Here is a 17,606-nt window from a genome sequence, read left to right as displayed (position 1 = left end):
TTGAACAAAGAGCAATTTATTCTCTCACAGTCTAGGAGGCTAGAAGTCTGAATTCAGGGCGCCAGCTCCAGGGAAATGCTTTCGATCTCTGTTAGCTCTGGAGGAAAGTCCTTGTCATCAATCTTCCTTTAGTCTAGGAGTTTCTCTGTGCAGGAACCCCAGGTCCAAAGGAAGCACTCTGCTCCTGGTGCTGCTTTCTTGGTGGTATGAAGTCCCCATGTCTCTCTGTTCACTTCTCTCTTTTATATCTCAAAAGAGATTGGCTTAAGACACTGTCTAATCTTGTAGATCTCATCAATATAACTGCAACTAATTTCACTATATCATAGTGATAGGATTTACAACACATGGGGAAATCACATCAAATGACAAAATGGTAGACAATCACACAATACTGAGAATCATGACCTAGCCAAATTGGCAGCTATTTTGAGGGGGTCACAATTCAATCCATGATACCATCTTTCTTAGAACCTCTCTTGGAAGTAAAGCAGGTGGGCTGAGCTTGCGGGGGTGGGGGAGCACTGAGCTTCTTTTTGAATATTTAAGCTTGGTGTAGGGTACTTTCCTGAAGAATTAAAAAATTTATTTGGGGCAGTTCTACTCTGTCCTACAAGGTCGCTATGAGTCAGAACTGACTCAACAGCAGTTTTTTGTTTTGGGGGGTTATTAAAGTTGTGAGAATTAAATAAATAATGAATAAAAAGCACCTGGGGCCTTGAGCTGGTGGATTATCGGTACACGGGACAAGGCTAGGAGGAGTTGCAATTGATAGATGCTGCAGAGAGCCTCCCCAAGATAAGGACTAGAAGTGTTCATGGGAAAAAAAAAATTTATGGTGGTAGAAAAATCACTTTGATTCGAAGTAGGATTTCACAGCTGATTAATGTAATTGTAGTCAGTAAGTTGTACACCTATAAAAAGTTGAATTGGCAAAAATTGTGTGATAGATATGTTTACAACAATGGCCAAAAAAAAAAAAAGAGTAGCTGCTGAAGCTGGTTATGTACAACCAAACACCTCATGGGATTTTGTTCCTTGGTTTGGAGGTTTAGAGTCATGGTTTCATGGGACATCCCAGTTAATTGGCCTAATAGGGTATTCGGTGCTTCTATTCTACCTTCTAGTTTGTTGCATAGTGCCTGGGGTCTTAAAAGCTTACAAGCAGCCATCCAAGGCACAACAATTCTCCTAGAGCAACAGAGGAAGAAGGAAAGTCAGAAATAGGAGGAAGAAATGGAATGTATGGCTAATTGCCTCCATGAATAACTGCCTCCTTTGCCATGAGATCAGAAGAACTAGATGGTGCCCACCTACCATTACTGAACATTTTGATCAAAGATTCTATAGAAGAATCCTGATCAAAAGGAGGAAAATGCAGAACAAAATTTCAAATTCTCATCGACTGCAGACTTTCTGGAGCCACAGAGACTAGATGAACCACTGAAGTAATCTTTAAACTTTAAGCCAAAAATATCCCCTGAAGTCTTCTTAAAAACAAGCAATAGTTTAGCTTAACTGGTAAAGAATGTCTGCCTTGAGCATTGTCCTCTTTTAAGATGTCTATATGCAACTTTTTTTTTTTTTATGGGATCAAACTGATAACAGTAACTCGAAAGATTAGATAGGAAACCTAGAGGGCAGTGATGGCGCAGTGGTTAAGAGCTTGGCTGCTAACCAAAAGGTCAGCAGTTCAAATCCACAAGCTGCTCCTTGGAAACCCTGTGGGCCAGTTTTACTCTGTCCTATAGGGTTGCTATGAGTTGCAATCAGCTCAACAGTGACAGTTTTTTTTTTTTTTTTAATGGGATCAAATTGACAGCAGCAACTTGAAAGATTAGAAAGGAAACTTAGGGGGCAATGAGTTTATGTCAGTGAGGGAGGAACAACTCAGAGAAAGAGTGAGAATGGTTTCACAACTCAAAGAATGTAATCATCGTCACTGAATTGTTCATGTAGAAACTTGAATTGGTGTATGTTCTGCTGTGGGCATTCTCAACAGCAACAACAAAAAATAAATCATAAAAAACTTTGAAAAACATACAATATCTTGTCTGTTTGAAATTTATAAATGAATCAGTCAAGTTTTGAACACCTAATGCTGAACTAAGAAGTATAACAAGTAAAAGGCACACTCTCTCATGTTTTCGAAGGACATGACAATATACCTGGAGAAATAAACATATGTGAACAAACCCATTACTGTCGGGTTGATTCCGACTCATAGCGACCCTGTAAGACAGAGCAGAACTGCCCCATAGGGTTTCCAAGGCTTTAAATCTTTACGGAGCAGACTGCCACATCTTCTCCCGTGGAGCAACTGATGGGTTCCAACTGCTGACCTTTCTGTTAGCAGCCGAGTGCTTTAACCACTGCACTTCCAGGGCTCCTTATATGAACCAAGTAGGTCTAAAGTATGTGGCATTGACTCTATATACAATGAATTATTAGGGGTAAGATCTAATGAACCTACATTCGAATAAGGTTTACTTTGTGCTAATTAAGGAAAACGTATCTTTAATCGTTACAGCATAAATAACATCATGAAGCCAGAAGCAGATCCTGGCAGAGGGTAAAAAGTAGGAATATATTCATTCATTTATACAGAAATGTATCCACTCAACATTGATTGAGCACCTACTGTATACCAGGCATGATGATAGGCACATAGGAGTGGGTAGCCATATTCTTGTGAATAGAACTGAAGTTTCATGTTAGGAAATATCGAAAAGTAAGTGGAGTGGGTGGGTGGAGAGCAGATTATAACAATGATATTATTAATATATGCAGAGATTAGGCGTGATTCTGACTAGGGACAAGAGCTTATAACCATGAGCACTTAACATCAGAAATTCGTGAACTGGAAGAGCTAAAAGAAAATCTTAGAATCCATCTGGTCTCTCTCCTTTCCCTTTCTCCACTTAAAAAATAGGAAATTGAGACCAGAGCTGTTGTGACTTCCTGAGGTCATAAACTGAGTTAGTGGCAGAACCGAACTGAAGGTCGATTCCAGGTCTTCTCACTTACTAATGTTTGCTTCTTTCCAATTATACCATTCTGCCTCTTCAATCTTGAATTTAGCTGAAAGATCTTTTTCTTCTCTGCCAACTATGTAAGTAGCCAATCTTCAATCCTAAATTAAAGGTTTGGTTTAATCTTTCAGGCATAAGTAAAAAAAAATGATTTCGAAAATGACCAGTTTTGTGTCTCAATTTTAGTGGCTGTCTTATTTACACAATGACTAAAGAAAGGCTCAACTAGATTAACAACAAATAATTTGGAATAAATATTTTGTATTCGTGGCCATGAAGAGCACGTGTTTCAGACCCAGCTCTACTAGCTGTGTGATCCTGTGCAAGTCATCACCTCTTTTCCTTTATTTATAAAACGAGAGGGCTGGAAAGCCTTTAATATTTTTTCCGCTGTTCTCATAACTAGAGCTTGGTCTTACCTGAGCAAAGCACAATCTTTTAAAGGAAAAAAAAATTCTCGCAAGTCTCAGTGTTGACGTAATGTTTATTATAAGGTACCTTAAGTATGCGCAAGACTAGCTATAAACTTCTTACGCGTAAAGCTCTTATTTATCTATACAACCAAAAAAGATTAAAAAGCAACAGGTTACAAAACTTTGAACATTCAGATAAACAGTATCAGTATGGAAATGACTGCTAAGACACATGTTTTTGGAGGTTCAACACCCTCTCCTCCTCCATGCCATATATATGATTCCATCTCTTGTGCCTTTTCTGTTTTGGAACTCTTTTGTGAAACATTGCTTTCTGCAGCACTACGGGATCTCTTCTGGCCATCACTTGACTCAAGTGAGTCAGTTACATATCAAAATTCCACCTTTGTCCTTCTCTCATTAATCCTGCACAACCAAAGGAGTGACACTGGGTACCAGGGAAATCATAATACAAATCCGTAGCACTCAAACTACTTGTCAGTACTCTTATAAACTCATCCAAATGTCCAGGTAATCCAGATGATGAATTTTTGCAAATTTTGTATCACTGAAATGAAACCAAGATGAAAAATGTAAAATTAAAAAGTTTTTATCAAAATTTGGAAGCAACCTAAATAGCCATCAATAGGTGAAAGGGTAGACAAAATGTGGTCTCTCCTTACAACAGAATACTCTTCAGCCATAAAAAGGAACGAACTTCTGATACTTGCCACAACGGGTGAACTGCAGAAACATTTTGCTAAGTGAAAGAAGCTAGACACAATAGATTGTACAATTCCATTCAAGTGAAATGTCCAGAAAAAACAAAGTCTATAGAGGCAGAAAGTAGGTTAGCACCAGCCTAGGGCTGGGGTTGGACATGGGGGTTAGTTGTAAATCAGCATGAGAGAGCTTATTGGGTGATAAAATATTCTAAAACTAATTTATGGGGATGGTTGCACAACTCAGTGAATTTGCTAAAAACCATTGAATTATATACTTGAAATAAATATACCTGAAATGTACTTGAAATATACTTGAAATAAATATACCTCAATAAAGTTGTAAAAAAAAATTTTAAATAAAGAGCTCTAGGACCTCCTGAGAATATCTGTCTACAGACACACACCCCTAGTAAGTAAGGAGACTTCAGTTGAAAAAAATGCGATTTTAGTGGAATCAGAGGTCAGGTTCAGTAATTACGGTATCATGGATTCTAGTTTTGACTTTGCCACTGATCCTGTATTATTTTGAGGAAGGTCTTGGGCAAATCACTTAACCTCTTTGTGCCTGGTTTCCCTATCTTTAAATGAGGGTTATATTAAGTGTTCTGCAAAATTTCTTGCAAATATAACAATCACATATTCTGATTTTTGTATGTCTTTGAATACCATACCCTCACCCAATTCCCTGTTCACCCTCTCCCAATACTCTTTTCAGAACCTTTAATCAGACTGGTATTTGCTTGTCTCTTTAGCTCTTGGTCACCAAACACTCCTGGCCTTAATGCATAGGTCTTTTAGGTACACAGCTCCCAAAATGTTTACCCGAAACAGAATGCCACGTCATTCACTAATCTGCCAGAGGCCCTGTTCTCATCCTGTGTAACTCTCTTATGGACAAGCTCCCATAGATAACAATACACTTTCCCTTCAGGCAGTACATGAAAGAAACAATGGACCATACAATGAAACCATCCTATAGAATTATACAGAATGAGAACCTAGCCCATTGTTTTCTTCTGCTCCCTAAAGAGGGAATTGTATTCTTTGGCTCCTCTTAAAGGTTTTGGCTTGTCCACCTCCTCAGATTCCCAAGTAACAATTAAGCAATCTGGCCTCCTTCCTACTCTTCGTTTCAATGTGTGGGATACTTGTCAACTTGCCCAGAATGACTTTAGGCATTTTGAGGTGTTCATCTGACTGTGTGCAATAGATAACAGATAACAACATAAATAGAAAGAGGCCTGAGCTAAGACTCAATTTTATTTTTATGGGGGGGGCTTATTTTAAAATAGAGTCATTTCTTGTCTGTCTTCACAGTTTAGTCTTCCCCTCTTCACTTTTGTTTTTTAAGAGGATGTTTCTGAATGTTTCAAATTAAAAGCTTATTAAAACAGAGCTCATGTTTGTAAATACAGGCAGTCCCCGGATGTCTAACTTACTTATAACCCATAATTATGAACCAACCCCTGTAACCCAAAAACCCACTACCGTCGAGTCGATTCCGACTCATAGTGACCCTGTGTATGGTACAGAGTAGAACTCTGCCCCATAGAGTTTCCAGGGAGCACCTGGAGGATTCGAACTGCAGACCTCTTGGTTTAGAGCCGTAGCACTTAACCACTACACCACCAGGGTTTCCAACCCCTGTGGAGGATCTATTATATTAAAAACTCAGCGTACATACAATGGTTCATGATAACAAACGGGTGCTACTTTGCAACACACATCAAAATGTTGTTGCTATTACTGCATTATTATGTTAAAGATGTTTTAGTGTATCTGGAAGCATTTCTTTAATGTCTTTTTATGCATAGAAAGGTACTCTGTATACTATATACTAAGTCAAACTTTGACTAACTGACGTTAGATGTGAACTGTACCTAACTGGTTTTATGTAAAAATTCGACTTAAATACGGACTTAGGAATGGAACTCGTTTGTAATCCAGGGATTGCCTTATGAAAATATAGTGTCTTACTTCCTAGAGTTCAGTGAAAGCATCCATGAAATATAAGAAACAAACCAGACGGTTGGAAGAATGTGGCTTAATTAGTCCGTAAACCTGTCAGGAATCCTAGATCCTCTTCCTATAGCTCTGCTGACACACGACCTAACTCTGGAGAAGCCAGATTAAGTCTGTACTCTACTTATCCCCTATAATTTAGGAATAAACACATGCTAAACACTGAAAATCCCTATTGATGGAAATTGCTAAAACTGAATCATTAGTTATTAAAAAAAAAAAAAAAAACCCAAACCCATTGCCATTGAGTCAGTTCCAACTCATGATGACCCCATGTGTTACAGAGTAGAACTGTGCTCCTTAGGGTATTCTTGGCTGTAGTCTTTATGGAAACAGATCACCAGGTTTTTCTTTCATTGGGTGATGAAATATTCTAAAACTAATTTATGGTGATGGTTGCACAACTCAGTAAATTTGCTAAAAAACCATTGAATAATATGCTTGAAATAAGTGAATTCCATGATATTTAAATATACCTCAATAAGGTTTTAAAAAATTTTTTAAATAAAGAGCTTTGGGTGGGTTCCGTCTGTCAACCTTTAGGTTACTAGTTGAGTGCAAACTGTTTATGCTATGCAGAAACCTACTTATATTACTGTTGTTGTTGTTATTGTTGGGTGCTGTCACATCCATTCCAACTCATAGCAACCCTATTTGACAGACTAGAACTGCCCCATAAAGTTTCCTAGGCTGTAACCTTTATGAAAGCAGATGGCCAGGTTTTTTCTCCCACAGAGCAGCTGGTGACTTTGAGCTGCTGGCCTTTCAGTTAGCAGCCGAGCGTTTAACCGTTGGTGTCACCAGGGCTCTTTATTAAGAATTGGTAAATGGCTTTACATGCTGAATAAAAAGAAAAAGGATTTGATCGCTAAAGAACCAAGGGATGAGAGTCCTGGTTATAACTGTCATAGAACCAAGGGTAACCAAGAAAAGTGAAGGTGAAATAAAATTCTCTGAAAATAACTGGAAAAAGAGAAACTTGGGTATATATGTGTTTTATGATATGAACATTCAGGAAACAGAGGGAACATGTGCCTTTTTAATAAAGGAGAACAAATGAAATCTTTATTCTTCCTTTCCAGTAGAAACCGTATTTCAGGGTAACCATATAACGTCAGTCCTTACGGGAAAGCCCTACCTCATAGAAAAATGCCAGCTAATAAATGCAAAAGGAATGATAGATTTAGAAAAACTTAATTTCACAAACTCAAATTAAAATACTGATTCAAGAAAAGATTATCAAGTGTGTCAAAACTTCTAGGTGAATAATGGATGAAATTGAACATCCTCATAGCACCAAAGTAGAGCCCCACAGTTGCAAAGACAAAAAGTAACTGTACAATGGAAAAATCAGACTGTCATCACCCTAAATTAGTGATTAAGCATCACTAACATCAATCATCTATTATGATGTAATGGAATAGGAAGTATGCAAGTATGCAAGATCACTTAGGTTTACTTAAGCCAAAAATGCTTCACTTAAATCTGTAAATCCTTAGGTATAATACCAAGTTTATAGGAAACATAAGGAATAGGGGAGCAAGTGCAATGACACCACAAGAAAACAGCCAGACATATCCAGAAAGTGGAACATTCTATATGAGAATGGGCTTGATCTCTTAAATAAGCCAGCGGCCTTAAAATTAAGGAGGAGATGGGAACTGGACAAGATTTAAAAAGACTTAAGGGACAGAACAACCAATGCACTGCATTGTCTTGGATTAGGTTCAGGTTTGGAACAAACCAGCTATAAAGAACATTTTGGGCCAGTTGGAGAAATTTGAATATGGTCTAGGTATTGTTCAAAATAAAAATTTATGGAGGTGGGGCCAAGATGGTAAAGTAGTCAGATGCATCCTTTGGTCCCTCTTACAACAAAGACTCAAAAAAACAAGTGAATCTATTATATATGACAATCTATGAGCCCTGAACATCAAAGGCAAAGTTGAGGTATTTGACTGAGTGGCAGGGGGAGGGAGAGAAAATTCAGAAGTGGCGAGGAGTTGCCAGACCTAACCCAGCAGGAACAGGCACTCTCAAGGCCAGATCGGCTGGCGCTAGTGGTGAGGTAAGCAGCAGCAACTGGGACATGTTTTCTGCATCAGAGAGACCGAGCATCCAGGAGTCTACTTGAGCCTCCAGAACCAGTGAAAAGCGGTGCCTAATCAGAAAAAGATAAGTACATGTGTCTAACCTACCTCACGGATTAAAACACACCCCTTTGGGAAAAACCTCTCTCCCATTTACTAGCTCCTTCCCTGCTCTGCACCAGTCCAGGCTGATTTCAGCAATTGCCATGTCCCCTGGGCTGGAAGTAGGACCTGTCATGTGCCCTGAGCTACTCTCTGGGAACAAATTAACAAACAGGAAAAAATAATCTGCCAGCTCCCCTAAGCCAGGAACTCAGGGCAGGCACAGCTCCTTTGCCTAGGCACAGGCATAAGGGGTCCATGGACTTTGAATGCCTTTTACCCTTGCTTAGACCTGTGTGGCCCATTTCAACAGCATAGGCCCTCATTAGCACAGTACAACAGGGTATACACCTGAAGCCTAAGTTCACTGTATCAGCTATATGGTGGAGTAGCAGGTTTGTGACATTTGACACCACTCTGCCTATTAAACAGGGCCCTCACCTACCCACATCAGGGGCCTGAGGACTGGTGGCTCCACCCATTCCACCTAGCCACCCATGACAGGAGTCCAAGAATAAGTGGCGCCTCCTATTGCTTACAGCCAACAGCATTGGATGCCCGTTCTAGCTGCAAAACCCACCCTCCTACACACTCTTGGGAACAGGGGCACCCTTTCCTCCTAGGCACTCAGGAGCAGCTGTCAGCCCCCTGCCTTGCTCAGCATGTGATCCCCTACTTTAGCCAGATTCCTGTGTCTACACCAATCACCCCTGCCCATCTAGGACTGTAGGTGAGAGCCTGCACCACACACTTGCTGACCGACTACCCAGACACCTGAGTTGTGTCAATATAAAAAAAGTAAATGGACTCCTGGGCTCACATACCTAATAACAGATCTAACCACCTGGTAACAGGGCATTAGAGCTTCAAAGGTACCAATAATCAAACTTGCTCACACGAGCAGCCTATTTGGGCATATGAAAACAAAACAAGAAGCTAGGACACAGTAAACAAACATAAAATAAATAAATACAATAACTTATTGATGGCTCGGAGACAACAGTCACTATCAAATCACATAAAGAGGCAGACTATGATGGCTTCAGCAAGCTCCCAAAACAAAGAATCAAGAAATCTTCTGGAGGAGGAGAACTTTCTGGAATTACAGGAGGTAGGATACAAAAGATTAATGTACAGAACTCTTCAAGAGATCAGGAAGGAAATCAGGCAAAGTGCAGAACACGCCAAGGAACACAAAGACAAAGCAATAGAGGAACTTAAGAAGATTATAGAAGAGCATAATGACAAATTTAACAGGCTGCAAGAGTCCACAGAGAGACATCAAACAGAAATCCAGAATATTAACAATAAAATTTAAGAATTAGACAATTGAAAGTCATAGGAGCAGAACTGAGGCAATGGAAGACAGAATTAGTGAAATTGAAGATGAAACACTCGACACCAACTTATTTGAGGAAAAATCAGATAAAAGAATTTAAAAAGATGAAGAAACCCTGAGAATTATGTGGGACTCTATCAAGAAGAATCACCTACGAGTGATTGGAGTACCAGAACAAGGGGGCATAACAGAAAATAGAATTATTGAAGATTTGTTGGCAGAAAACTTCCCTGATATCATGAAAGATGAGAAGATATCTATCTGAGATGCTCATCGAACCCCACACAAGGTAGGCTCCAAAAGAAACTCACCAAGACATATTATAATCGAACTTGCCAAAACCAAAGATAAAGAGAGAATTTTAATAGCAGGCGCCTAGGGATAAACGAAAAGTCACCTACAAGATAGAGTCAATACGACTAAGCTCGGACTACTCAGCAGAAACCATGCAGGCAAGAAGGCAATGGGATGACATATATAAAGCCTTGGTGGAAAAAATTGCCAGCCAAGAATTATATATCCAGCAAAGCTGTCTCTCAAATATGATGGAGAAATTAGGGCATTTCCAGATAAATAGAAGTTTAGGAAATTTGCAAAAACCAAACCAAAATTACAAGAAAAATCTAAAGGGAGCCTCCCAGTTAGAAAATCGATAACATCAGATAACAACCCAAGACTACAACACAGTACAGAGCAACCAGATATCAACCCAGATAGCGAAATCACAAAAATAAATCAAAGCTCAAATACTGAAAATAGGGAAACAGAGATGTCAATATGTAAAAGATGACAGCATTAAATCAAAAAAAGGGCTTAAAAAATGTAGTCACAGATCTTCCATATGGAGAGGAAGTCAAGATGATATAAAGAAATAAAAGATTGGTTTAAACTTAGAAAAATAGGGGGTAAATATTAAGGTAGCTGCAAAAGAAACCAACAATCCTACACATCCAAATAAAACAAACAAAAAAAGACTCAGCAAACACAAAAGGAGCAACAATGAAAAAGATTTAAAAAAAAATACATAAAGTAAAATGAAAATTTACTAAAAGGAGAAGGTGAGTAATGTTGACTGAAAAAAGCAGGTTGCCACCAGTAAGGCCCATATATCATTTTGATTAAAAAATATAAATGCTGTGTATATTTGAATATATGTACGTACTTATGTATATGTACATACTTATGTGTATGTCTATATATATGCACAGAAACACTCAGAAAGATAAATACTAAGAGTTGAGCATTGGTGATCTCTGGGTGGTAGAAATGTAATGATTTCGTTTTTACAGGCATATCCTCTAATTTTCAACAAGGAACATGCATTGCTTCTGTAATAATAAAACATTTTTTAAAATTTGTATTGTGCTTTAAGTGAAAGTTTACAAACCAAGTCAGTCTCTCATACAAAAACTTATATATACTTTGCTACATACTCCTAGTTGCTCTCCCCCTAATGAGACAGCACACTGCTTCCCTCCATTCTCTGTTTTCCTGTCCATTTGGCCAGCTTCTGACCCCCTCTGCCCTCTCATCTCCTCTCCAGACAGGAGCTGCCCACATAGTCTCATATGTCTACTTGAGCCAAGAAGCTCACTCTTCACCAGTATTGTTTTCTATCCCATAGTCCAGTCCAATTCCTGTCTGAAGAGTTGGCTTCAGGAATGATTCCTGTCTTAGGCTAACAGAAGGTCTGGGGGCCATGACTCCTGGGATCCCTAGTCTCAGTCAGACCATTAAGTCTCGTCTTTTTATGAGAATTTGAGGTCTGCATCCCACTGTATCCTCAGGGCTTCTCTGTTGTGTTCCCTGTCAGGGCAGTCATCGGTTGTAGCCAGGCACCATTTAGTTCTTCTGGTCTCAGGCTGATGTAGTCTTTGGTTTATGTGGCCCTTTCTGTCTCTTAGGCTCATAATTACCTTGCGTCTTTGGTGTTCTTCATTCTCGTGGTCCCGGTGGGTTGAGACCAATTGATGCATCTTAGATGGCTGCTTGCTAGCATTTAAGACCCCAGAAGCCACTCTCCAAAGTGGGAAGCAGAATGTTATCTTAATAGATTTTATTATGCCATTTGTTTAGATGTCCCCTGAAACCATGGTCCCCAAACCCCCTCCCCTGCTACACTGGCCTTCAAAGCATTCAGTTTATTCAGGAAACTTCTTTGCTTTTGGTTCAGCCCAGTTGTGCTGACCTCTCCTATATTGTGTGTTGTCTTTCCCTTCACCTAAAATAATACTCATCTACTATCTAATTAGGGAAAACACCTCACCCTCTCTCCCTCCCTGCTCTCATAACCATCAAAGAATATTTTCTTCTCTGTTTAAACTATTTTTCAAGTTCTTATAATAGTGGTCCCATACAATATTTGTCCTTTTGCAACTGACTAATTTCACTTAGCATAATGCCTTCCAGATTCCTCCATGTTATGAACTGTTTCACGGATTCATTGTTCTTTATTGATGCGTCGTATTCCATTGTGTGAATATACCGTAATTTATCCATTCATCTGTTGATGGGCACCTTGGTTGCTTCCATCGTCTTGCTATTGTAGACAATGCTGCAGTGAACATGGGTGTGCATATATCTGTTCATGTAAAAGCTTTTATTTCTCTCGGATATATCCCAAGGAGTGGGATTGCTGGATCGTACGGTAGTTCTATTTCTAGCTTTTTAAGGAAGCGACAAATTGATTTCCAAAGTGGTTGTACCATTTTACATTCCCACCAGCAGTGTGTAAGCGTTCCAGTCTCATCACACAGCCTCTCCAACATTTCTTATTTTGTGTTTTTTGGATTAGTGCTAGCCTTGTTGGGGTGAGGTGGAATCTCGTTGTAGTTTTGATTTGCATTTCTCTAATGGCTAATGATCGTGAGCATTTCCTCGTGTATCTGTTAGCTACCTGAATGTCTTCTTTAGTGAAGTGCCTGTTCATATACTTTGCCCATTTTTTAACTGGGTTGTCTTTTTGTAGTTGAGTTTTTGCAATATCATGTAGATCTTAGAGATCAGATGCTAATCAGAAATGTCATAGCTAAAAATTTTTTCCAGTCTTTAGGTGATCTTTTTACTCTTTTGGTGAAGTCTTTGGATGAGTATAAGTGTTTGACTTTTAGAAGCTCCCAGTTATCTAGTTTCTCTTCTGCATCGTTAGTAATGTTTTGTATACTGTTTATGCCATGTATTAGGGCTCCTAGCATTGTCCCTATTTTTTCTTCCATCATCTTTATCGTTTTAGATTTTATGTTTAGGTCTTTGATCCATTTCAAGTTAGTTTTTGTGCATGGTGTGAGGTGAGGGTCTTGTTTCATTTTTTTGCAGATGGATATCCAGTTATGCCAACACCATTTGTTAAAAAGACTGTCTTTTCCCCATTTAACTGACTTTGGGCCTGTGTGAAATATCAGCTGCTCATATGTGAATGGATTTATATCTGGATTCTCAATTCTGTTCCATTGTAAAACTTTTTTTTTTTTTAATTTACCTTTTCATAGAAAACAGCAGCATAGTCTATCCTTTAAGGAAAATTACAATGTTTCCTTTGAGGAAAGCAGGTGCAAAGAATAGAAAACACTTTAGTATCTTCCAAAAACAAGTATCCAAGTACAAAGATTAACATATACATAAACTGTGTTTGTGAGAGGAAGGTGTGGCAGTCTGCTTCCGTAGAGATTTGTAGCCTCGGAAAGGTTGCTATGAGTTTGAATCAACTGCACAGCAGTGGGGTGGGTATTAACTGTATTATTGTATTTCAGTCAAAACTCTCTATGTTTAGTAGAGAGATTTCTTTTCAGTCACAACCCAAAACCCAGTGCTATCGAGGGAACGCCATCAAATTTACTCACATGCACACAAAATTCTGTCACCCTTGAACAGTAGTTCTAAAATATTTGTGTTGTTAGATTCCCTAAGTTGATCTAAATTCACTGTTCAGTCTCCCTTGGTGACTTTCCATAGGTACCTACCTTGTGACTTCTCATGACTCTAAGTCATTCTCATTCTTCTTCTCATTCCAATCTTTTCTTTTTCTTTTTTCCGTTTCCACTCCTTGCCACCAATCCAAAGGTTCTCTATCTTTCAGGGTTCATCTCAAAATTTTTTTCTTCCCTGAATCCTTTCCAGGTTCCTTCCATCCCCATTCCCAAGCGGAATCTAGTTTAAATCCTTTCTCTGTCACTTTCTAGGTATGTGACCTTGAGCAAGTAACATCAGTTTGCTGAGACTCAGTTTCCTCATCTGTATAATGATAATAAACTACTTCACAAGGTTGTGAAGATTAAAGATAAAGACTGAAAGTCTGTGGCCAGTACTATATTTGGCTTGACACAAAAAGTACTTGGAATAAGTGGGTAATTTTGTTTGTTCTCTTGAGCTTGTACTTGTCTTAAGGAGCTCTGGTGGTGCAATGGTTTAGCACCCAGCTGCTAACCAAAAAGTCAGTGGTTAGAACCCACTAGTGGCTCCATAGGAGAAAAGACCTGGCAGTTTGCTCCAGTCAAGGTTACAGCTTAGGAAGGCCCATGGGACAATTCTACTCTGTCATACCAGGTTGCTATGAGTCGGAATCAACTCAACACCACACAACAACAGCAACGTACTTGTCTTATTCTTCTTTACTGACAGGAGGAAGGTGGTTTGAGAATTGAGGCTCAGTCTTACTCATCTTTGTATTTCTGGTTACATGTTACTTAAATACATTGTGCTTGGTCTATAATAGTCCATTATCGAATTATGACATTGGCCTCATTCTTTTCCAAACATGTTTCCTTTCTGCAAAATGGAGCTGACTGTCAAGCTCACAGAGCTTACATAAAGTCTAAATAAGATTTTATATTTTAAAACACTTGGAACAGCACCTGGCAGAGTAGGTGCTCAATAAATGTGAAGTCTGAATCTTAAAAACAGTTTCTGTTTTTCCAGTCTACTTGCTTTCATTAACGTTGTTTTAAGATATAGTCTATAAGTCAGAATGTAGCATCCTAGATTGGAACAGATTTTACAGTGCTGTGTCTAATAAAGACAGGTCAAGAAGCAAACTTTTAGATTGCCCCAATCTACTATTAACTTACTGATTAACCTTAGTGGGAAATAGACAAAAAAAAATCAGCTCTTCTACCTATTGTTTAATTGTCATCAAAATTCATTTTGTTATGCACAGATTTCACAGTTATAGTTTATCCTCTATCAACCCTCTAATTACTATCATGAATAGAATGTGTCTATTCCTAAGTGAACTTTAAAATTTTATACTTGGTTTTGAAGATTTCATATTCTACTTGTATACCACTTCTTCCTGAAACATATACATAACTCCTTTTAACACAAGAGCAGTAGCGGCATTACTTTATGACTGCTCTTTTATTATTTTATTAATCAAGCGTCATGCATCGGATTTAAATTTTTGGTTATAAGAATTCATAATATTATAATTTTGAGAGCCTACTATTCTGTTCCAGGCACTAATTTTTTTATTCTTGTTAGTTGCCGTGGAGTTGATTCTGACTCATGGTGACCCCATGTGTGTCAGAGTGGAACTGCCCCATAGGGTTTTCAAGGCTGTGACTTCAGAAGCAGACCACCAGGCCTTACTTCCAAGGTGCTGCTGCGTGGTTTGAACTGCCAACCTTTAGGTTTGTAGTCCAGTGCTTAACCATTTGCGCTTCCCAGGGTCTTCTGATTTGTTTAAATCACCTTTAATTCTTACAACTACTCTTTCAGAGGAGAAAACAGAACCTTAAAGAGGTAAAGTGACGTGCCCAAAGTAAAAACACAGTTTCAGCGCTTGAATGCAAACCCAGATGTGTTTCACTGTTTATACCGTATTGACTAAAGACAAATAGGCAAAACTTTACAACCAAAACCATTAACGAGGTTCCATATTGAAGCTATATTCAGTAGTTGCTATTATTTTCTGGTGTTGCTTTGAATAACCTCCCAGTGTTGTTGTGAGCTTCAAATGAAATAAAACACTGCATAGCTCTAAGGTACTTTTTTAAATTAGAGTATTATTACCTCAAAGTGGAAATTTTCACATAGTGATTTTATTGCTTTCTCAAGAACAAGGAATTATGTCAGTAGGGAAGAATATTTTAGTACCAGAAGAACCCCAGAAAGTTAAGATGACTCATGAAGAATCTGTAAATGATGCAGAAGGACGTTGGTCAGCAAAGTGAATTCCCGAATTGATATTCAAGCATTACAAAATTCTAATTCACTAAGTCGATACTGAGTACTTTGTAAGAAGCACTGTACTTGAACTGTGAGATACACTAGAGCATTTTCATAGGTAATTCATTCACATCAAGTGAATCTTTTCATGGGTTGACTGCTCTTATAGCATCCTCGCATGTTTGTTGGCACTAAGGATAAGTGACCTGAACAATATTTGAGCATTTCATTCTATGGCATTCATGAGATAGAGCACAGATTAGAACTTTGGGCTGGAAATCAAGAATCTTGATTTCTAGTGCAAACTCTGCTAGTAACCCTCTGGGTAATACCTTGGGCAGATTCATCTCTCTGGAACTCCTTTTCCATGTATGAAAAATTAGGAGTTTGAATGTGTTAATCTCCCTGATATTGTGAGTCTGTGATTTCAATCGTCTATATATTTTCTTTAGTACAATCACAGGACTGAGAAATTGCTTATCTTATATAGACTGAACCAGCGTATAGCTCTGTGGCTGTAAGCTTGCTGTAGGATCTCTATGGATTCCTAATATGGCTCACCAGTGGTAGGATATGTTACCTAGAAATCTCCACGTAACTTATTGTAGAAAACTAATTAATAAAATCTGAAAATTGAAGGAGATACATGTTTTAGAGGTTAAGGGTTTCCCACAACATAAATATGGGTCAGTTGATAACATCACCCATGATGTTTTATTATGCTAGAAACCAAATCACTGGAGAATGTCAGGTATTACATGCAAAGACAAGTTAACATATTTTAGGTAGGACTTCTTTGGTTCAAATGTACAATAATTTGAAAAGTGTTTAGTTGGTCCTTAGAAAGTAGCTAAACACATTAGGCTCTGTTTCAGGTATTAGAGGCAAGTTAACTTTTGAAGGAAAAAAAAATCTTTCAGTTTCATTTTGAGACTTTTAATTTACTTTTGGGCATTGTTTTTTCAGATAAAATTGTTTTTCAAACTACCCCTAATTAGCAGTCAGGTATGAAAAGGAAATAATAACTCAAGATTAGAACATGAGTAAAAATGTAATTACAGAATTTCCATTAAACTCAAATAAAATAATTATAAGCATACTATTGAGTATCTGAACATTAGAACCCTAAAGGACCTTAAGGATGATTCAGTTTGCAGAAGGGCCTGCCCTCTCATTCTGTAGATGAGAAATGTTGACAAATGTGTTTGTGGTTGAGTCCAGATCACAAGCAAATACACAGGCTTTCTGGCTCCGTCAGTGTTCCTTTCCATAGACCACAGTGCTTCAGGGTCCAGGACACCTTTCTAAATATCAAATATACATCTACTGAAGCCATTGGCTTCAAGTTAACATCATTTCATTGAGTTATTTTTTTTTTTTAATCAAGATGGTAAAACTGTTCAAAGTATTAATCTTGTAGGGAAAATGTTACTTTTTAGAAATCTGAAACAGAAATACAGTTTGCAATTAAAGCAGAATGGATTTTGCTGTCTTAAAAAATGACATGGATCTCTTCAACAGTAGCCTTCCTTTGCCTCTTTCTATGGGAATGCCTGGCTTGCTGTGTGATGATGCTGGAATTTACATCCAAGATACAGGATTATTTCTTCTTCTAAAGGCATGTGTCCCATTGGCACATTATCCCTCCCATGTTGTCTCCCCTGTGACTATGAGGAAACCCCGAACTGATGCAACCACCACCAGAAGGTAAGGTGCCAAGC

At 38.4% G+C, this 17,606-nt stretch overlaps 1 protein-coding gene across 3 annotated transcripts in view; it reads left to right on the top strand.

Annotated features, from left to right (window-relative positions):
- PPARG (peroxisome proliferator activated receptor gamma) overlaps positions 1-17,606 on the top strand; it is a 153,024-nt gene that overhangs the window by 46,030 nt on the left and 89,388 nt on the right. The window contains exon 3 of one of the 3 annotated variants that reach the window (XM_023547898.2): positions 17,478-17,592. The exons of 1 other annotated variant lie outside the window; for it this stretch is intronic. In XM_023547898.2, the coding sequence (XP_023403666.1) occupies positions 17,574-17,592 (19 nt within the window). In that variant the 5' untranslated portion in view covers positions 17,478-17,573. Of the gene's footprint in view, positions 1-17,406; positions 17,593-17,606 lie in introns of all 3 variants that reach the window. One more of the 3 variants, XM_023547897.2, reaches the window with a different exon arrangement.

Source organism: Loxodonta africana, chromosome 22 (assembly GCF_030014295.1).
Source record: "Loxodonta africana isolate mLoxAfr1 chromosome 22, mLoxAfr1.hap2, whole genome shotgun sequence".
NCBI lineage: Eukaryota > Metazoa > Chordata > Mammalia > Proboscidea > Elephantidae > Loxodonta > Loxodonta africana.
The sequence above is the reverse complement of the archived record's forward strand: the minus strand, read 5'-3'. Positions and strand labels throughout refer to the sequence as shown.